Source organism: Gopherus evgoodei, chromosome 5 (genome assembly GCF_007399415.2).
Source record: "Gopherus evgoodei ecotype Sinaloan lineage chromosome 5, rGopEvg1_v1.p, whole genome shotgun sequence".
Lineage (NCBI taxonomy): Eukaryota > Metazoa > Chordata > Testudines > Testudinidae > Gopherus > Gopherus evgoodei.
Window position 1 is genome coordinate 45376538 of NC_044326.1, and position 22924 is coordinate 45399461.

General features: G+C 40.9%; 1 protein-coding gene across 4 annotated transcripts in view; it reads right to left on the minus strand.

Moving 5' to 3' along the window:
- PDS5A (PDS5 cohesin associated factor A) overlaps window positions 1-22924 on the minus strand; it is a 168606-nt gene that overhangs the window by 91371 nt on the left and 54311 nt on the right. For 3 of the 4 annotated variants that reach the window (XM_030563924.1, XM_030563925.1, XM_030563928.1), the window contains exons 3-6: window positions 2542-2745; window positions 2211-2297; window positions 1011-1108; window positions 410-536 (exon numbers count right to left, since the gene is read on the minus strand). In XM_030563924.1, coding sequence (XP_030419784.1) covers window positions 410-536; window positions 1011-1108; window positions 2211-2297; window positions 2542-2745 — 516 coding nt within the window. Of the gene's footprint in view, window positions 1-409; window positions 537-1010; window positions 1109-2210; window positions 2298-2541; window positions 2746-12791; window positions 12891-22924 lie in introns of those variants that run through there. The other variant, XM_030563927.1, reaches the window with a different exon arrangement.

A 22924-nucleotide genomic window follows, 5' to 3' on the forward strand; every position in this document is an offset into this window, starting at 1 on the left:
GATAGGATACGCCCTGCTACTATCATTCACTTGCATAACAATCAAAATATGCCACATCTTTTCAATAAAAATAAAATATTAAAATATAAAAGTTTTAAAAATGATAGTTCAGCAAGCCTGCAAGAGATTTGTCTTAGTCTTGGTCTTTCAGAGCACAACTCTTGGGGTAGCATGTAGCCTAAGTCAGTCAGTGGTGAAAACTTTACATATAGTTTAGGAATGACATTAATGGGTTCCCAAAAGGAAGTTTTCAATCCTTTGCTGCAAGACTGTAAAAAAGACAGCTGTGATGGATGATACAGAATGTCCGAAGACAGGGAAATGTAACAAGACAAAGGAAACAAAACAAATACCATGGTTGTGCTGAAACACATTTTTATATGTTGTCACTGTATTTCACTTTGCAGACCTTGTGTGCAGGAATGAGGTTAATGAGAATGGAGTCCAGGAGCTCTTGAGTTACTCCATCACCCTCCATGATGATAGAACTCATCAAATCCAGCATGTGCATTTGTACCTTCTGGTTGTGACTATTGCTACAAAGATAAAAAAGGTGATTAAAATTAAACTTCCAGACACTCAAGTGGCCAAGAAAATTCATGTGCTAGCAGATTTTAAAGAACAGATGGATGAACAACTAAGATAGTTCACCTTTCACTGACCCATATTTTCCACATTTATGAATTCTGAATATATTACTTAAATTGGTCTGCCTCAGTCATATAAGTCTCAGAACACATACAAATTAAAGATAATTGAATCTGAGCAGGATATAATTATTTCTAGTGTCACTAAGTAATTTAGGCTTTTCAGACAGAGCACATGTATAATGAAATATTATAGATACTGTTCTACTATTTGCTGCTCACAAAATGTCCTTTTTGAAAACTAGTTCTATTATAAATCTATGAGTATTTATTTACATACTGAATGAAGAACTCAGGCTACAGAGACAAAGTTTCAAAAACCAAGGATATTTTGATAATATATATTAAAATAATTCAACTTACTTGATGACTGAAAAAAGAGTCCTAAAAAGCTGAATAAAAATTTCATTGCAATCTTCCAACTCAAAGCAGATATTGTAAGATTTAACCCAAGCTAAATTCTATAAAAACAAACATAATAATAAAACACTCACAATAATAAAATTACAATCTAAGTAACATATGTCTAAATTTTGCTAACTAAAATATAAAAGAAAAGTTACACTACACAACTTAGACTGCAAGCTCTTTGGGACAGGGACTGTCTCTGTGTTTGTATTAGAGCCTAGCACAATGGGGCCCTATAATACAAATAAAAATAATAAAACATGATGAAAACTAATTAAGGACTGACCCGATTTCATATGTGCAAAAGCAGATTGATACAGCTTGTAAAGTCAGCTAGTATAGCCATGCTTGTAGGCTATCCATCTATGCTATCTTCTCTCTCAAGGCATTAAGCATTTTTTCATTTAAACTTTACAAAATGGTTTCTGCACACAGTCATGGCCTGATTGTATGTACAAGACATAACCATTTTAAAGACATTTTTGTCTTGCAAATAGATTTGTAAATCAGCTTAGCCAACATTTATATTCATTTCCCAATGACCAGCATAAACATATTTGCAGTTCAACCTGTGTTTGAAATAATTTCATAACATGGGAAAAAAACTGTTGTGCGAATGAAGCCTCGCAAATAACACACCTGATAGAATCAAACCCTTGCTAATTTTTTATGTAAGATCCTACGGACATGGCTAATCATGACTAAAAGTCAAAATTTAAAACAAGTACATCTCTACCCCAATATAACGCTATCCTCAGGAGCCAAAATATCTTACTGTATTATAGGTGAAACCACATTATATCAAACTAGCTTTGATCCCCCGGAGTGCACAGCCCCGCCCTGCCGGAGAGCTGCTTTACCATGTTATATCTGAATTCATGTTATATCGGGCCATGTTATATTGGGGTAGAGGTGCAATATTATCCTGCTTCTCAAACTATGGGCAACACTGTGCTCAGCACATAGTTAGTAAGTCAAACCGAGCCATAACACAGGAGAAGCAATAATTAAACTTTTACCTGATTCATGATGATATAATTTCTACAGCATGTCAAAGAATTCCTAAACAGGCTGTCACATACAGGGAAAGTCTGATTACACTTCATAGGGTTATGGGGCAGACATGGTCTATTAAAAGTCCAATAATTATATTACCTCTAATAAGTAAAAGTATCGGTTAAATTGGGGGCTCTTAGTGTCCTCCAAGCCTTTTAACTGTCTTGTAATAAACAAGAATATGTCCTGTAAAACAAAAAGGATAAAATAAAATGTAAAAACATACATAATAATCCTCTGACATAGCTATTATGAGTTCATTCAAATTAATTTCATTGTATGTACTTAATTAACGTCTCTTTAATAAACCTAAGTGTCAGTATATTAAAAAACTCTAATATAATAAAATGTGTGATGGATCCTTTGATTGTATGTTCAACTGCAAGAGAATTAGATGGGGAAAAGGGCTTCTTTTAAAAGGATATTTTACCTTAAGTTTATCATGGGATGTATATGGCGCTTCTGGAGCATAGATTCGGAATATATCAGCCAAGCAACATGCTACAAGGAGACGCACATCTTTGTTGGGATTCCTGAGGAAGAATTCAGATGCAAGATGCAAAGCTAAAGGGAGATACTGCTGTTTCTCATCTTCTGAGTCCTGGTCCATGTCCATGAAGGTTTTTACTACCATCTAAGAGTTAAAGAAAAGGGGAAAAAAGACTTAATCCACTTTCTACTTTCATTCATAATTGTTAAATAATGCTTTCTAAAAGGAAGCAATACTATCCACAGTTATTTTACTGCCTAATTATTAGCATTAACATAACTTCCTGGTTAGGACATGTTGCAGAACAGACATATGACTTTTAAAGATATTTTGAACTTGATACTGTTAAGTCAACTCTTAAAAAATCCTCACAAATACGGCCAAAAGCACAGAATAAACCTCAGGCTCAGCAAAAAATTTGTAGCCCAGGCAGAGGAGAGGCATGCCTATGGTAGCTCTAAGCCACTTTTTCACTCTCCCAGTCCTGCTCCAGTGTAATTTAGGCAGCACTATTTTGCTGGGGTTGCCCTATAGGTTGAAGTGCTGTGGCTCCACCTCTGCCCACCCCCTATGCAAGGGTTAATGAAGAGGGCCGAAGACGGCAACCTTATGTTTGACTTCTGCAAAACCTACAGCAGAATCCTTCCCCAGCCAGATACGAGGCTTTTAGGGTTCCTTTACGCCACTCTGGCCCTTTTACTTAGTGTAAATGGGCCAGAGAGGGGATGAGGCTCTCAGCTTTGTGTCTGAGACTATTTACTCAACAGATCTGTAACTTGCATGTATTCAGAGTCATATCTGTTTACCTAAGTGACAAAAATAAATGTGCATTACTTTTTATTCCTGTTAGCACAACTAGCAGAAACTGAGCTAGACACCATTCACTCTTGTGCATTGCCAACAAAATTATTTACTAAATTCCAATTTATTATGCCGGTGCAATCCCACTGAATGCAATGGATTTGTACAGTTTTAAGTAAAGGCATAGTTTGGAGACAAAGATGTTGCAAAAGATGTAACCTTTGAGGAAGGGTGGTCCAGTGGCTATGACATTAGTCTAAGATACAGGTTCATTGCCACTCTGCCACAGATGTCCAGTGTGACCTTGGGCAAGTTAGTTACTCTGTGCTTAAATTCACTACCTTTAAAATGGGGATAACAGTTTTTCTCCACTTCACAGTGGTATTGTGAGGATAAACATATTAGAGTGTGAAGCACTCGGATACCACAGTAATAAAGGGCATATAACCCAGAAATAAAAATAGAAAGAAAGAACCATAGATCCTGAGGATCTAATTTAGGCTACAGGACCTGTATTACTGGTAATGCATAAGAAGGAAAGAACCCCGCTTGACTTTCAAAGCCCAGACTGAGTTTATAAAGCTGACAATTAGAAATACATTTTTGTATTTAACTATATATAATTCTTTTGAAACTATGTCATTTTGAATGATAATGAAGTGGCTACTCAGTTATTAAATGTGCCACTGCTTAAAAAGGTGATATGAAAATATTGCTGTTTCTTTTTCCTGAAACTGTGGAACCCAGCTTTAAGTGTAGCAGATAAAACAAATTTAAAAAAAATAAATCAGTTTGTCTACCAAGCCTCTCAGTATTATAATGATTCAGCCTCCTCTAATCTTCACAGAACTCCAGCTAACTTCCCCATCAGCCAGCCCCTACTGCAGGGACTTTTGAAAGTTGTCAAACGCAAAAGGGAACCTAAAATTAGTCAAAAAGAGCTCTATGGTTGACCTCCATGAGAGCCCAAATTCTATGCATCACCTCCAGTTGATGAAAGCTCGTCTCTTGGTCTGTTTCCATAAATATACTCTGTAACTACCTTCAGAACCATCATTGAGAAGACAAGCAAAACTCTCAACAAAAAAAACCTCCTCACATCCTATACTGACAACAGTCACTCTGGCATAGCATCACAAATCACTTGTCCTTCCCAGAAGCTGGAATAAAATTTTATTTATATAGATAACACAAAAGTAGCAGCAAGATCTAGTAAATTAAAAGTACAAGATTAAGTGTTTCTGGTCCTGCCTCTGCCACAAATCTGTTGTGATATCTTGGGCAAATTACAAACGGTGGTTGTCTTCACTTTTCCCTAACCCCATCATTTTTAAAGAGGTAAAAATATGGGTCAATACTAACACAACATAGGGGCAAAGTTCTGGGTTTGTTTTTTTTTGATAAAGCGGTAGGGAGTAATTTGACCCGCTTTCCCTGACAGATACAAGCCCTGGCCCTGCTCTATCTGACAAGCTCCTATTTACTCTCCTCCCATGCCTTTCTTCAAGGCCTGTCTACACAGTAGTATAAAATGTGTATTTTTAAAATGTGTTAGCCAATAGGTTTTAACTACCTTGTTTTAAGACCCTAGGATAGAAGGATAAGTTGGATCCTCCTTATCCCCTACCTCCAGCTTTCTGTGAAGAGTCCTTGGACTCTATCCTGGGTCCCCCTTCTCCTCTCACTCTACACTTTATCTTTGGATAATCTCATCAACAAACAAAAATTCAGCTAATTTATATATGCTGAAGACTCTCAGATCTCTCTTTATTCCAGACACGTCTCCTCCTGTCCACACTAAAGTTTGAGCCTGTATCTCTGCCATCCTCATGGATATCCTGCTGTCACTTCCAAGCTCAACTTGGCTAAAATAGTGCTCTTAATCTTCCCTCCACACACCCCATACCTGCCACCTCCTTTCTGTGGACAGCACTGCCATCCTGCCTGTCTGTCAGACCATAACCTGGGCATGGCCTTTGACTTGGACCTCTTATGGATCTTTATATTCAGGCTATGTCTAAATCTTGTAATGTCTCTGCATAACCTCTCTAAGATATGGACTTTCCTAGCCATTTACATAGTTAAAACTCTAGTCCAGTCTCCTCATCTTGCAGTCACTGACTACAACATTCTTTTTTTCACCCTGGACAAACAATTTCATCCGTTCTATCCATTTAGAAGGCTGCTGCAAAGACTATTTTCTTAACCCATCACCTTGGGCAGGTCACCCTTCCTTCTCTTTGCATGCCATCAGTGACTCCCCTTTTTCTACTACTTGTCTTTACTTTCAACCCACCATTTCTCACTCAGTATCAAGAAGTCAATCCCTACCTCTGATCAGCCCATGAGACCAGCCTCCATTCCCACATAGTAATTTTTCTAACAACTGCCCTCATGCTTTATCCAACATACTCCTTCAAATCCCTCCTTAAAAAACTCACCCTTTCCATGATGCCTATAATAAATACTGACAATGGCTAGGCCATTGGTATGCAGAGACCACTGCCAACCATGCTGACCAATAGAGTTTCCTTGCTGCCTTTTACTCCCCAATCTGTCTGCATCCATCTATTGTCTCTGGTCCTATACTTAGATTGCAAGCTCTTTGGGACAGAAACCATCTTTTTGTTGTGTGTGTGTAAAGTGCGTAGCAAAACGAGATCTTTGTCTATGAATAATGCTGTTAGGCACTACTGTAATACAAACATATAAACGAGTACTTAATAATATGAGAAAACCCTCTATATTAATTTCAGATCAGAACATCACATACAAAGATAAACGGAATTATCATTCGGAAAGATTTATTTAAATCTAACTATATTCTATTTGATATAATCCAATAAATTAGTCCCATTTATTTTACACAGGTTTTAAATTTCAGTAATGCAAAAAACTACCTGGGGGGGGGAGGAGGGAGAAGGGTGCACTCTATTGCTAAACACTCATTGTGGTTGATGGAGATATTGCATAAAATTATCTGTTTACTCCCTCTTGTTAATCTGTATGGCAGTTCCACTATTACAAATAGAACAATGTTTTCTAACCATGTGATACAGAAGAAAAATTAGTTTTTAATTGCATTAAGATATTAAATACAACATAAGTTTAGTGACATACGTGTCATTTCTAATGAACAGAAGAAAGTCAAGAACCTATACAAATTTCATAAATTTTGAAAATTTACAGGACTGGGGCCCTAATATTGAATGTGGTCTTTGGGCACCACATGAACAGCTTGGCAGGATCTTTACATACATCAGTGAATACTTTGTAAAATCAGATATTCCACACAGATTATGATGATACAACTATCCACAATATCTGGGATCAGAATTAGACCACAAAACTATCAGACTCTCCAACAGTTCCTTACACAATATTTGTCTTACAGAGACACCAAAAATATTCCTTCACATTTAAGACTTGGATCCTGGAAATACTTAATACACCTCTGCCCTGATATAATGCGACCCGATATAACACGAATTCTGATATAACATGGTAAAGCAGCGCTCGAGGGGTGAGGGGAACTGTGCACTCCGGTGGATCGAAGCAAGTTCGATACAATACAGTTTCACCTATAATGCGGTAAGATTTTTTGGCTCCCGAGGACTGCGTTATATTGGGGTAGAGGTGTAGTGGAAATACTGAACTTTATGTATGTGAGTAATCTCATTGAAATTGATAGTTAACCACGTGTAATACTGTCTGCAGACTTACTTCATACTGTATTCACAGTACAAAATCTCTGCAAGTCTAAAAACTAGTATAAAATAATAATTTACATGCACAGTCACAGTGACCAAGAGAATCAAGTCTGCCTCAAAAGCAGGGCTTTGGAGCGGAGCCCAGAGCTGGAGCACGGAGTTCTGGAGCAGTGGAGCTGCAGGTTTTTGCCTGGAGCTGGAGTGGAGCCGGAGCGCAACTCCAAAGCCCTGCTCGAAAGCTTGATTAAATCATAAGAAGAATCTTTAACAATGGATTTCCTATCTGAAAATTAACTGCTGACAATGGATATAATATGAACTTTCGGTATGAAAGGAATCAGACTAACCTAGAATAATTATTTCATTTTAACAATAGAAAGGGAAACATTTTAAAAATCTAAATAATTTAGTTTCCAAAAAGGTTTTTTAAAATTATTTTTCACACTAAAATATTTAGTGATTAATCGTGTTAATTACTGACACATATCAATCTAATAATGAAGTCTGACAAAGTAACAAAAGCCAAGAAATTCCAAACAACCACAACCACAACCACAACCACAACCACTTGTGGGGGGGAGGGATAGCTCAGTGGTTTGAGCATTGGCCTTCTAAAGCCAAGGTTGTGAGTTCAATTCTTGAGGGGGCCACTTAGGGATCTGGGGCAAAATCAGTACTTGGTCCTGCTAGTGAAGGCAGGGGGCTGGACTCGATGACCCTTCAGGGTCCCTTCCAGTTCTAGGAGATACACCTATCTCCATTATATAAAAAAAAAAAAAAATTCCAAGCAATCAGCTATGCTTTTTCAGGGGCTGGGGCGGAATCCGTGCTGCACACTTGAGGTCAGGTACTCAAGGGGTACCTCAGATACAGCCCCCACTCATCAAAAGGAGCTGCCCTAAAACACAAGTGCATAGGGAGATTGTTTTGAAAACTGGTATGCGCAAGCTATTCTCCAAGATAAATCTTTGCTTAGGAATGGGTTCACTGTCTTACCAGAGGCCTACTAGCCAGAAGTTGACATGAAAGATGACAGAGCAATTAGCACCTCTGAAGGGCAAAAGCAATAAACTGGTGAGAAGCTAACCTACCCTCATCAAGTTTCCTTGCTGTTAAAACAAAAGGTAGCCTTCCCTTTCTGATACTGTTAGCTACCAAATCAAAAGACTACTTTCCTACCTGTGTCAACTGTAAGACAGAGAGCGCTCTAGTCAGGGTATGTCCACGCTATGAAATTAGGTCGCTTTAATACAGTCGATTGTGTGCGTCCCCACTACGCGCATTAAGTTGGCCTTGTGCATCCACAGTACCGAAGCTAGCATCGACTTTCAGAGCCTTGCACTGTGATAGCTATCCCACAGTTCCTGCAGTCGCCAACACCCACTGGAATTCTGGGCTGAGCTCCCAGTGCCTGATGCGGCAAAAACACTGTCGCGGGTGGTTCTGGGTACATGTCATCAGGCCCCCTCCCTGTCTCCCTCCATAAAAGCAACAGAAAAAAATTGTCCTGGGTTACCCATGCAGACGACATATCGCGGCAAGCATGGAGCCCACCCAGCTCACTGTCACTGTATGTCTCCTGGGTGCTGCTGGCAGACGTGGTACTGCAGTGTTACACAGCAGCGCTACACAGCAGCATCCCCTTGCCTTTCCTTGCGGATGGCAGATGGTACAATATGACTGCTAGTCGTCGTCGTCGTCCCGTGGGTGCTCCTGGCCGACCTTGGTCAGCTTGGTCAGGGACGCCTGGACAGACATGGGTGCTTCTGGCCGGCCTTGGTGAGGTCGATTGGGGGCGGCTGGACAAAAATGGTAATGAGTCCAGGTCATTCTCTTCTTTGAGTTTCATCTAAAGGACATTCAGTCCTGCCTGGAATATCACGCCAGCTGAAGGCTTCTGCCTCAGGCTGCTCTCCCAGTTGGCAGCACCGCATGGTCGCAACTACCCCAGCCTCCCCCTTGCTCCCATGGCTCATGAAGCCTGGACAGTAGTAAGGAGCAGTTCAACTATAGGCTGAACAAGTGCATAACAGTGACAGAATGTGCCTTTGGACGTCTAAAAGTTCACTGGCACAGTTTACTGACTCGACTAAACCTCAGCGAAACCAATATTCCCATCGTTATTACTACCTGCTGTGTGCTCCACAATATCTGTGAGAGTAAGGGGGAAGATATTTATGGCAGGGTGGGAGGTTGAGGAAAATCGCCTGGCCGCTGATTACGCGCAGCCAGACAGTAGGGCGGTTAGAAGAGCACAGCAAGGCATGCTCTGCATCAGAGAAGCTTTGAAAATCAGTTTCATGACTGGTCAGGTTATGGTGTGAAAGTTCTGTTTCTTTCTCCTTGATGAAAACCTGCCCCTTTGGTTCACTCTACTTCCCTGTAAGCCAACCGCCCTCCCCTTGCCTCTCCACTTTGATCTCCACTTGCAGAGGCAATAAAGTCATTGTTGTTTCAAATTCATGCATTCTTTATTAATTCGTCACACAAATGGGGGAAAAACTGCCAAGGTAGCTCGGGAGGGGTGGAGGAAGATGGAAGCACAGGGGTGGGGTAGTTGTAGAGGCACCCCTAGAATGGCATGCAGCTCATCATAGAAGCGGCATGTCTGGGGCTCTGATCTGGAGTAGCCGTTTGCCTCTCTGGTTCTTTGGTAGGCTTCATGTGGCACTGGTGTGGGTCCCTGTTATAACCTCTGTCCTTCATGCCCTTGGAGATTTTTTTTTAAATATCCTGGCATTTCATCTTTTGGAATGGAGTTTGGACAGCACAGATTTGTCTCCCTATACAGCGATCAGATGCAGTACCTCCCGTTCAGTCAATGCCGGAGCTCTTTTGCGATTCTGGGACTCCACGGTCACCTGTGCTGATGAGCTCTGCATGGTCATCTGTGATAATCAGCTCACTACGCTGGCCAAACAGGAAATGAAATTCAAAAGTTCCTGGGCCTTTTCCTGTCTACCTGGCCAGTGCATCTGAGTTGAGAGTGCTGTCCAGAGTGGTCACTATGGAGCACTCTGGGATAGCTCCTAGAGGCCAATACCGTCGAATTGCGTCCACATTACCCCAAATTTGACCCAGCAGGGTCGATTTCAACGCTAATCCCCTCATCAGGGAGGAATACAGAAATCGCTTATAAGAGCCCTTTAAGTCGACAAAAATGGCTTGGTTGCGTGGATGGGTGCAGGGTTAAACCGATCTAACACTGCTAAATTCAACCTAAACTCGTAGTGTAGACCAGGGCTCAGAGATCTGACATGGTAAAGTAACTTTCTCTGGTTCCGAGAAAACACAAAAGGTCCCTGTGTTATCCCCTAAATACACAGAGAAAGGATTGAACAAGAAACTGCAGAATAAAGCTACAATAATTGATTGTAAGTTCTTGGAGCATGCATAGCCTTTTTGTTCTGTGCTTGTGCAATACCTAGCATACCTGTTCCATGACTAGGGATCTTAGGCACTACTGTAATATAAATAATAATAGTAAACCTTCTGAGGAAACCACAACTGTCTGAACTACTGATCTACTTTGAGCTTTCAACAACACTATTCGTCTTACAAAGCAAACCATCTAATTGGCTATACTACTTTCCCTTTGGTCTAATCTACATAAACAGCTTTTCTTTGGAGACTTAACTGCTGAGTAGATCAGAACCAAACAAGTCTTAACATTAGTAATTTACACTGCTTTATTAGCTTCACTTTATTAAAAGCATATTATTAATTGAACTATTTGATTGTTTTACTTGCATTGACCTACTCTAATGAGAATCTCTCCTTTATCTACAAACCTTGCTGTGATAAACACATTAGAGTACATGACTATTTCTTATGCTGAAACAGCATACAAGTGAATGAATGATTCAAGAATTATGGATGAGGACTTTTCTTGAGATGTTAATTCTTGATGTTTTAAAAGTGCGTTTAACTTTTCTAAAAGACAAGCAATTACAGACATACCTGAAATAACTAAAAATGGAATGTACAATCTTAATACTGTCATTACATTATGCACAATTAGAACTTCACACACCACACATACAGAGCATCTCAAATGGAATTCATACAAAGACTTCACTATAACAGAAAAAGCAGTGAAATAACAGAGAAATAACTAATCTCCAGGTTGAATTTTCATAAGAAACAAATCAGCAGAATTACTGTTTTTTTTCTACTGTAGATCTACACGCACCCAAATGAGAACAAGTTAGAAGGATAAACTAATGAACATATGCTTTGACTCAAATTGTCTCATATCAGAACCTAAAACAAAATTAAGGAAATATTTGTCATCTAAAGTTTTGATGCACCTTCTCTACAAGGCCATCGCTGTGACAATTTTTTTTAACGTTAGACAGAGGTCTATGTTAAAAAATAGGAATTGGCAAGACATTTGAATCAGTGTCACAGTTAAGGAGCTACAAAGTCAGTTTATAAACTCAACCTAATCACAAGTTTGAATCTGATAGAGAATCTCAGTGATTAAACTGAAAATATTACATTCTAGACTTTCTGAAGATCACTGAATTTAAGGTGGTTTCTGAAACAGAACTGCATCCTTCCCAACTAAAGATATGGAATATTTTAAAAAGTGTACATTTAACAGAAATTTTTTTTTAATGTATCATATAGATTTGTTTTCTGAAAACACAAAAACAAACTACACGTTCTGGAATAAAACCACACCATTTAATTACTGCTTTTATTATTTCTTTGTTGTAGTTGCCAGAATCTCATATCAAGGTTCTGGAACCATCATGTTAGGTATTGTACAAATGCGTAAAACAGATTATCAAGCCCAGAAACCTCAAAATCTAGGATTATTTGAAGATGCAAGAGGATAACCAAACAGAGAGAGAGGGGTACAATAATAGGGACTGATATATTTGCATAAATTAGTCTTAGTGGGAACAGTAGTCACAGATGGACCCAATCTAATCAATACTAGATGACAACAATTCACAGGCACTGCAGCAGAGGAAGGTCATGAACACAACTATGGAGAAATGAGATTCCTGAAGTTCAGGGAAAGGACACTCAGGGCTTGGCTACACTCACACTTTACAGCGCTGCAACTGGGGTGTGAAAAAACACCCCCCTGAGCGCTGCAAGATACAGCGCTGTAAAGCGTCAGTGTAATCAGGGCAGCAGCACGCTACACCCGTAAGGGATGTGGTTTACATGCAGTGCTGGGAGAGCTCTCTCCCAGCACTGCCGCTCTGACTACACTCACACTTCAAAGCGCTGCCGTAGCCATACCCTCAGCCCCAAAATTTCAGATAGTATGTAAGATTTTATTTTATTTTGACTAATGCAATGAACATTGATAGTGTACTGTAATAAGGATTTTAAAATTATTGAGAAAGGTTTTGTATGACCGTAACTCCTTCACTATTAAACACAAGTTTGATAATGCCATGTCTTTTTTCATAAAGCCAAAATGATACTTTAAAACCAACACTGTCTGTTTTGTTTCTAAGCAGGTATTACTGTACTATCCAAGCACCAAAGTTATTACTACAACAGGCAGTATAAACATGACATCTGCTTAGTACTCTATTTTATAGGACAGGAAGGAGAATTTTATCATCATCATCAAAATAGGAAAACTCTACCAAAAAGAGATGGTGGTTATATTTTGTTCTGAAGGCAACAAGATTTGAGGTTAAAGATACATACGTCAAAATCAGCTCTTGCCGAATGGAGTCCAGCATCGGTGGGCCAGCTGCAGAGAAGATTCTGACTCTTGTTCTCAAGTCTCATTCTGTCAAATGAAAGTTTCTTCTTTCTTGAGAATCACAGCAGTTGCAGACAGACAGTCTTGATCATGTTAAGTGAGGTAGCTTTAGAGAGAGGCTAGACTCAAGCCCACTGAAGACTAAGACTATCAAGACCAAGATTTATATTTAAATTTGAATTCAATGAGAGCCAGTACTGTGATGGGAGCACCCAGTTGTGCCCTCATTTTCCTGACAGCCTAAATTTAGGTCTGTATCTCACTGTAGTGTAAAGAAAGTCAGATGTTGACCAATCACACACTAGCAGGAGACAGCACAGAACTGGATCAGACCTGAAGTCCCTCTGACAGTGGCCAGCATGAGATTATTTAGAGGCAAGTGCAAGAACTCTGCAATAAGCAACTGTGGAATAAGAACACAAGAATGGCCACTCCGGGTCCAACCAATGCTCCATTATGCTGTCCTCTCTAACAGTGGCCAGTGCCAGATGCTTCAGAGGGGAAGAAAAGAACATGGCAATTTTGAATGATCCAACCCATTGCCAAGTCCCAAGTTTCTGGCAATTGGAAGTTTAGGGAGACCCAGAACCAAACTCTCCCACCTCAATTAGGTCTCATCCTGCTTTCTAATAATTAGACATTGGCATAGTTCCAAAGCGTAAGGTTTAATATACGCTCCAAAATGTTTGTCGTCATTAGGTCAACTGTGGATATTCCAGATATCCATATGAATATTCAATAACTTTTTCAATTTTAAAGTTCTCAGCTCCAATAATTTCCTCTGGCAGAGAGTTCCACAATTTAAATTACTTGTGTGAAAATTTATCTTCTCTGCTTTAACTTTTCCACCTTTTAATTTCATTAACTTCCCCTTGTTCCTGTGTTATGATACAATGAGAACAGAAGTTCCTGATCCACCTTCTCTATACCATCACTATTTTATATACTGTCATTACATCCCATCTTACTCATATCCTTTCTAAGATAACCAATCCCTATTTTTTCAATCTCTCTCCATGTGAGTTTTTCCCATGTCCTTGTCTCCGAACCATTTCTACTTCTGTAATATCCTTTTTGAAGTGGGCCCCCAAGTACTATTACATAATATTCAGATGAAGCCATACCATTTACTTATATACAGACAGTATAATATACACTATATTATTCACCATATCATTCCTTATGCAACCTAACTTTATGTTTGTTTTATTGCCCGTAGCTGCACTGAGCAGAGGTTCTCACTGAACTGCCTACAACAGTGCCTAGGTCCCTTCCTTGAGTTGATAGTTAATTTAGAACCTTGTAAGTGTACAAGTTGTTTAAATTTTTCCTCCACTGTGTTAGTTTCAATAAATGCAAACTGACTTTAATTTGCCATTGTGTTGCTCATTCACCTAGCTTATTTGGCTCTCTCTGGAGTTCCTCACAATCTTCACTGGCCCTGACTAAACTAAATAACTGTGTCATCTGCAAGTTTTGCTGCCTCACAATTCATCATCCTTTCCAGGTCATTAACAAATACATTAAACACCCCAGTGACCTCCATGAATTCAGCCATAGATGGGGAGCTTGGCAGGGGCCTTCCCCCCCAGCAGCTCCTGGCCACTGGGGGACCCAGGAGCTCTGGAACACCGAGGGCAGCAGGGCCACAGGAGTTCCAAGCCACCGGGAGCGCCAGGGGTATCCCAGAGCTCTGAGTCAAGGGACCCTGGAGCTCCCAACCTCCACATGCAGTGGTGGTCCCCAGAGCTCAGAATAGCCCCTGCAGCTGCCCAACCTCTGCAGGCGGTGTGGAGACTCCACAGCTGGGCTCCCCATTTTGTCAGGGATATTTTTAGTAAAAAAGTCAGGGACAGATCAGGGGCATCCGTGAATTTTTCTTTATTGCCCGTGATCTGTCTGTGACTTTTACCAAAAATATCCATGACAAAACCTTAGCCTTAACCACATATTTTTGAAATAATTTACACTGAATATAGTATGTGTGCGCCAAATAAACTAAGAAACTAAGAAATTTCAGTCATCACTTAACATCCTAAAAGATGGCAGTTTTCTTTGGTTTAGACATACAGGTATTCATGCATACGCAAATACTTATTAGGTACATGCAGCCACAGGAAAAACTGTATTCACAGTTAAACACAACAGTAAATGTACATACATACTTTTGAAAAAGTCTGGCCCATATGTCCAAATGTATGGAGAAAGACATTGAGAAAAATCTTGCAATGAAGCGTTTAGTTCATGTAGAAAAGTGCTTAATGAAAATGAAGATTTATTTAAAAGTCTTTTAAAGAACATCTTAATCTTGCCCTGCAATAGTAGCATCATTACTTAATGATTCATACCTCAACCAGATCATTTTAGATCTCATTGCAGGCTGTTGTCAGATATTACACAATAGTGATGACAATATTAAGGCTTTGGGTTCCTTGACCATGGTGTTCTCAAGAGGCGTATGCTAGAAAGAGATTGGGAGGAGGGGTGTCCATCTGATCAAGAGGAAGAAGAACCTCTTTGGATACCAACTCACCAACCTAGCGAGGAAGGCTTTAAATTAAGTTCAAAGGGAGCAGGTAATAAAGGCCTAAAGACAGATATAAAAAGAGGTGACCTTAACAGAGGGTTAAACGTTTGGGGCAGGGAGGGGGAATGGAAAATTGCAATAGGGTTATAGAAGCACCAACAGGGAAAAGGTTGGGTGATCTGTTCTCCACATCTTAGATATTTATTCCCCATACTCCTTCCATTCACATCTAAATAGGAAGAACTGGAATACATAAGCTAAATTATGACTTAACTGACATCAGTGAAACTTGGTGGGATAAATGCTATAACTGGAATACTGGTATACATAGTTATAGACTGTTCAGAAAGGAAACGGAAGGGAAAGAGGGAAGAGGTGTTGAATTATACATCAAGAATATGTACACCTGTTCCGAGGTTCAGAAGGAGATGAGACACACACCAGTTGAAAGTCTCTGGATGAAGATAAAAGGGGAGACAAACAGGGACAATGTCACTGTAGGGGTCTAATATAGAGCACCAAATCAGGAGGAGGAAGTGGATGAGGCATTTTTAGAACAAATAATAGATATATCCAAAACAAAAGGCCTTGTAATAATGGGAAACTTTAACTATCCAGATATCTGTTTAAAAAGTAATATGGTAAAAGATAAATGTCTACATTCTTGGAATGTATTGGGACAACTTTTTGTTTCAGAAGGTGGAGAAGTAACAGGAGGCCAGCCATTTTAAATTTAGTTCTTACTAGCAGGGTAGAACTGGTTGAGAATCTGAAGATGGAAGTCAATTTGGGTGAAAGTGATCATGAAATGATAGATTTTATGATTCCAAGGAGTGAAAGCAGCAGAATAATGACAATGGACTTCAAAAAAGCAGAATGCAACATACTCAGAGAACTGGTAGATAAAGGTGCCATGGGAAGAAAATTTAAGGGATAAATGAGTTCAGGAGACCTGGCAGTTTCTCAGAGCGAAAATATGAAAAGCACAACAGCAAGCTATCCCAAGACAACGAAAAGATAGAAAAAATAGGATGAGGCCAATACAACCCCAACAGGAGTTCTTTAATGGCCCCTTCCCCGCCCCCCCGCCCCAAAAGAATCCTACAGAAAGTGCAAACATGGATAAATTCGTAAGAATGAATTCAAAAGAACAGAACAAGAATGTACGGACAAAATCAGAAAGGTGAAGGCACAAAATGAGTTAACCTAGAAAGAGACATAAAAAGCAGTAAGAAGAGGTTCTTTAAATGCATTAGAAGCAAGAGAAAGATGAAGGAATGGGAGGAGAGGTTATAACTCATGACATCAAGAAGACTGAGGTGTTTAATACCTATTTTGCTTCAGTCTTCACTAAAAGGTTAATGGTGACCAGATTCTCAGCACAACTAATATTAACGAAGGTGAAGGAATGCAAAATCATAGGGAAAGAACAGGCTAAATAATATTTAAAAGCTTAGATCAGTGGTCCCCAATCTTTTTTGTCTGGCGGGCGCCAGCCGACAAGCTACAGAGGACTGTGGCGGCGGACGAGCATCCACCGAAATGCCGCTGACAAGCGGCAACGTCAATAGGTGTCGCTGTCGAAATACCACCAACAAACAGCGTCATCCAGAGGCATTGCTGCCAAAATGCCACCATTCGGCAGCAATGCCTCTGGATGACGCAGTTTGTCGGTGGCATTTCGGCGGACGCTCACCCACTTGCCAGTACATGGCACACTTAGATGCCCTGGTGGGCGTCATAGCGCCCACGGGCACCGCGCTGGGGACCCCTGGCTTAGATGTATTAAAGTCAGCAATGCTTGATGAAATCTACCCTAGGACACTTAAGGAACTAGCTGAAGCAATCACGGAACTGTTACTCATTATCAAGAGCTCATGAAGGACGGATGAGGTCTCAGACAATTGGAGAAGCGCAAGCATAATACACACCTTTAAAAAGGGGAACAAAGAAGACCAGGGAAATTATACACTAGACATCTTAAATTCATTACCTGGAAAGACACGGGAACAAATTAAGTGATCAATTTGTAAGCACCTAGAGAATATAACTGGTTGACTTTACTCAAAGAGCAGTTATCAATAGTTTGCTGTTAAATTGAGAGGACAGATCTAGTGGGGTCCCACAGGAGTCTGTCCTGGATCAAGTGCTATTAAATGATGATGATTTAGATAATTGAGTGCAGGCTTATAAAATATGTGGATGACACCAAACTGGGAGAGACTGCTAGCACTTTAAAAGACAGGATTCGAATTCTAAATGACCTTGACAAATTGGAGAACTGATCTGAATTCAACAGGATGAAATTCAATAATAGACAAATGCAAAGTACTATACTTAGGAAGGAAAAATCCGATGGACAAATAAAAAATGGGGAGTAACTGCCTAAGTAGCAGTATTGCTGAAAAGGATCTGGAGCTATAATGGATCACAAATTGAATATGAAAACAGCAATATAATGCAGGTGCAAAAATGGTTAATATCATTCTGGGATGTATTAATAAAAGTGTTATATATAAAAGAACATAAGAATGGCTGTACTGGGTCAGGACAAAGGTCCATCTAGCCCAGTATCCTGTCTACCAACAGTGGCCAATGTTAGGTGCCCCAGAGGGAGTGAACCTAACACATAATGATTAAGTGATCTCTCTCCTGCCATCCATCTCCATCCTCTGACAAACAGAGGCTAGGGACACCATTCCTTACCCACCCTGGCTAACAGCCATTAACTGACTTAACCTCCATGAATTTATCCAGTTCTCTTTTAAACTCTGTTATAGTCCTAGCCTTCACAACCTCCTCAGGCAACGAATGTTGACAGTGTGCTGTGTGAAGAACTTCCTTTTATTTGTTTTAAACCTGCTGCCCATTAATTTCATTTGGTGGCCCCTAGTTCTTTCTAGTATATTATGAGAACAAGTAAATAACTTTTCCTTATTTACTTTCTCCACATCGTTCATGATTTTATATACCTCTATCATATCTCCCCTTAGTCTCCTCTTTTCTAAGCTGAAAAGTCCTAAGCCTCTTTAATCTCTCCTCATATGGGACCCATTCCAACCCCTAATCATTTTAGTTGCCCTTCTCTGAACCTTTTCTAATATCAGACACAGGAGGTAACTATCCCGCTCTACTTAGCACTGGTGAGGCCTCAGCTGGAGTACTGTGTCCAATTCTGGGTAGCACACTTTAAGAAATAAATGGACAAATCTGAGACAGTCCAGAGGAGAGCAACAAAAACAATAAGAGGTTTAGAAAATGTGACCTATGAGGAAAGGCTAAAAAACTGGATATGTTTAGTCTTGAAGAAGGAAGTCTGAGGGGGCGGCTGACAACAGTCTTCAAATATGTTAAAGGTGGTTATAAAGAGGATGATGATCAATCATTTTCCATGTCCACAGCAGGTAGGACAAGAACTCACCGGCTTCATCTGCAACAAGTTAGATTTAAGTTAGATATTAGGAAAAAACTTTCTAACTATAAGTACAGAGAACATGAAAAGGTGAAAGCATGCATACCAACAGGAAGAGTCTAATCAATTGAGATGAGCTATCATCAGCAGGAGAAAAAAAACTTTTGAAGTGATAATTAAGAAGACCCATAGAAGGTGTGAGGAGAACTTAACATAGAGAAATAGATTCAATTAGTGTAATGACCCAACCTGGAAATCCTGGACGCTCCATCATCTGAAGCATTGACACCTTAACAGAAGGATTGTCTGGCTATGTGGACTCTCTCCTCAGGCCCTACGCTACCAGCACTCCCAGCTATCTTTGAGACACCACTGACTTCCTTAGGAAACTACAATCCATCGGTGATCTTCCAGGAAACACCATCCTGGCCACTATGGATGTGGAAGCCCTCTACACCAACATTCCACACAAAATTGGACTACAACCATCAGGAATAGTATCCCCGATAATATCACAGCTAACCTGGTGGCTGAACTTTGTGACTTTGTCCTCACCCACAACTATTTCACGTTTGGGGACAATATATACCTTCAAGTCAGCGGAGCTGCTATGGGTACCCTCATGGCCCCACAGTAAGCCAACATCTTTATGGCTAACTTAGAACGCTTCCTTAGCTCTCGTTCCCTAATGCCCCTACTCTACTTGCGCTACATTGATGACATCTTCATAATCTGGACTCATGGAAAAGAAGCCCTCAAGGAATTCCACCGTGATTTTAACAATTTCCATCCCACTATCAACCTCAGCCTAGACCAATCCACACAAGCGGTCCATTTCATCGACACTATTGTGCTAATAAGCGATGGTCACACAAACACTATCCTATACCAGAAACCCACTGATCACTATACTTACCTACATGCCTTCAGCTTCCATCCAGGACACACCACCCGATCCATTATCTACAGCCAAGCTCTAAGATACAACGTATTTGCTCCAATGCCTCAGACAGAGATAAACACCTAAAAAATCTCTATCAAGCATTCTTAAAACTACAATACCCACCTGCTGAAGTGAAAAAACAGATTGACAGAGCCAGAAGAGTACCCAGAAACCACCTACTACAGGACAGGCCCAACAAAGAAAACAACAGAACGCCACTAGCCATCACCTACAGCCCCCAACTAAAACCTCTCCAGATCATCAAAGATCTACAACCTATCCTTAAAGATGATCCCTCACTCTCACAGATCTTGGGAGACAGGCCAGTCCTCACTTATAGACAGCCTCCCAACCTGAAGCAAATACTCACCAGCAACCGCACACCATACAACATAAACACTAACCCAGGAACCTATCCTTACAACAAAGCCCGATGACAGCACTGTTCACATATCTATTCAAGTGACACCATCATAGGACCTAAACACATCAGCCACGACACCGGGGATCTTTCACCTGCACATCTACCAATGTGATATATGCCATCATGTGCCAGCAATGCCTCTCTGCAATGTACATTGGCCAATCCGGACAGTCTCTACGCAAAAGAATAAATGGACCCAAATCTGACATCAGGAATTACAACATTCAAAAACCAGTGGGAGAACACTTCAACCTCTCTAACCACTCAGTGACAGACTTGAAGGTGGCAATCTTGCAACAAAAAAACTTCACACACAGACTCCAAAGAGAGACTGCTGAACTCGAATTAATATGCAAATTAGATACAATTAACTCAGGCTTAAACAGAGACTGGGAATGGTTGGGTTATTACACTAATTGAATCTATTTCCCTATGTTAAGTTCTCCTCACACCTATGGGTCATCTTAATTATCACTTCAAAAGTTTTTTTTCTCCTGCTGATGATAGCTCATCTAAATTGATTAGACTCTTCCTGTTGGTGTGCATACTGCCTCCTTTTCATGTTCTCTGTATATATAAATATCTCCTGTTTGTGTGTTCCATTCTATGCATCCAAAGAAGTGAGCTGTAGCTCACAAAAGCTCATGCTGAAATAAATTTGTTAGTCTCCAAGGTGCGACAAGTACTCCTGTTCTTTTTGCGGATACAGACTAACACGGCTGATACTCTGAAATCTAACTATAAGGATATTTAAACATTGGAATAAGCTTTTAAGGGACATTGTGGGATTCCTGTCATGGGAGGTTTTTAAAAACAGGATAGACAAACACTAGCCAAGGATGGGCTAGGTGTACTTGAATCTGCCTCAGCGCAAGGGTCTGGACTTGACGATGTCTCGTGGTCCCTTTCTGCTCTACATTTCTATTACGACTCTAGTCCACTATCCCATCCCCTTTTTATTGTACAGGTTGAACCTCTCTAGTCTGGCACCCTCAGGACCTGACCAGGGAGAATTTGGTCAATATTGTAGCGAGCATGTCTCTTAATTTTTATCTCGCAGAGACAAATAAACAGAACGACACTTGCAACGCCACCTAGCCAAGGCTTACTGGTTCTCTTCATAACAAAGTGTTAGTGTTGTTACACAATTTTACTGTATTGGCACAAGGAAATAAGTAGATCAAGCATAAAAAACATAAAATAAAATAAACGCCAAACCATGGATGTTGCTGGACCAGAGAGTGCCAGACTAGGAAGGTTCAACCTATAGTACTATCTGTGCCATGATAGACGGGTGGAATTAATTTATATTCAAATACTTTAATATGGGAAAAATCATAGCAACACACAGATGTCTCTCCATATTTTAAGACTGGCCTTAAGGTTTTTCCATTCTACTTATACTGTCTTCAGGGCTCCTCGTCATGAATTTACTTTGGTCACTAAGGGCTTGTCTACATCAGAAAGTTGCAGCGCTGGTGAGGGAGTTACAGCGCTGCAACTTTGAAGGTGTACACATCTGCAGGGCACCACCAGCGCTGCAACTCCCTGTTTGCAGCGCTGGCCGTACTCCCGTTTTGTCTCGGGTGTAGAGGATCCAGCGCTGGTGATCCAGCGCTGGTAATCCAATGTAGACAGTTACCAGCGCTTTTCTTGACCTCCGTGGAAGGAGGAAGCCTCTGGTAATCAAGCTGGTTTCCTTTCCCGGTTTGCTCTCTCGGTCCCGGAGCCACCCAGCAAACCGCAGGGAAGGAGACCTGCTTGCTCGGGGTTCCGGGACCGAGAGAGCAAACCGGGAAAGGAAACCAGCTTCGCCGCGGTTTGCTCTCTCGGTCCCGGAACCCCGAGCAAGCAGGTCTCCTTCCCTGCGGTTTGCTGGCTGGCTCCGGGACCGAGAGAGCAAACCGCGGCGTTCCCGGTTTGCTCTCTCGGTCCCGGAACCCCGAGCAAGCAGGTCTCCTTCCCTGCGGTTTGCTGGCTGGCTCCGGGACCAAGAGAGCAAACCGCGGCGTTCCCGGTTTGCTCTCTCGGTCCCGGAACCCCGAGCAAGCAGGTCTCCTTCCCTGCGGTTTGCTGGCTGGCTCCGGGACCGAGAGAGCAAACCGCGGCGAAGCTGGTTTCCTTTCCCGGTTTGCTCTCTCGTCCCGGAACCCCCCTTGAAGCCGCCCAACAGCGCTGCAGTGTGGCCACATCTAACACCACTTGCAGCGCTGGTTGCTGTAAGTGTGGCCACTCTGCAGCGCTGGCCCTATACAGCTGTACTAATACAGCTGTAACAACCAGCGCTGCAAAATTTTAGATGTAGACATGGCCAAAGTCTTCCCTAAGCGGCTGCCATGCTCAGCGAATGGCATGAAGATCTCTGGCTACCAGGAAGGACAGGCAGAATGCACTAGTCTTGCTCTGCTGGTTCTGTTTTACTACAAAGGAAACATTCCTGGGATTTCTGCTTAACTGAGCAAGAACCATCACACTTGGATAAGCTGCTATGTCTTACAGAGGAAAATAACCAAACAGACATCTCTCTCAGGTGAGGGTTTAAAAAAAAAAATTCCCTGACCCTCCTAGGTAAGTAGAGAGTATGGAGAGAAAGAACAGTTATCTGTTCTTACCTGAAATTTTCTTTTCTTCCACTAACAGTGTTCACATATCCTTTATTATGAGATTTCAGTATTTGCAATTTAGGGGACAAACTAATTTGTTAATCAGAGGCAGAAGGCATAAACTGGCTGGAGAGCAAAACAATGCAAAATAGTTTCTCCTGCACTA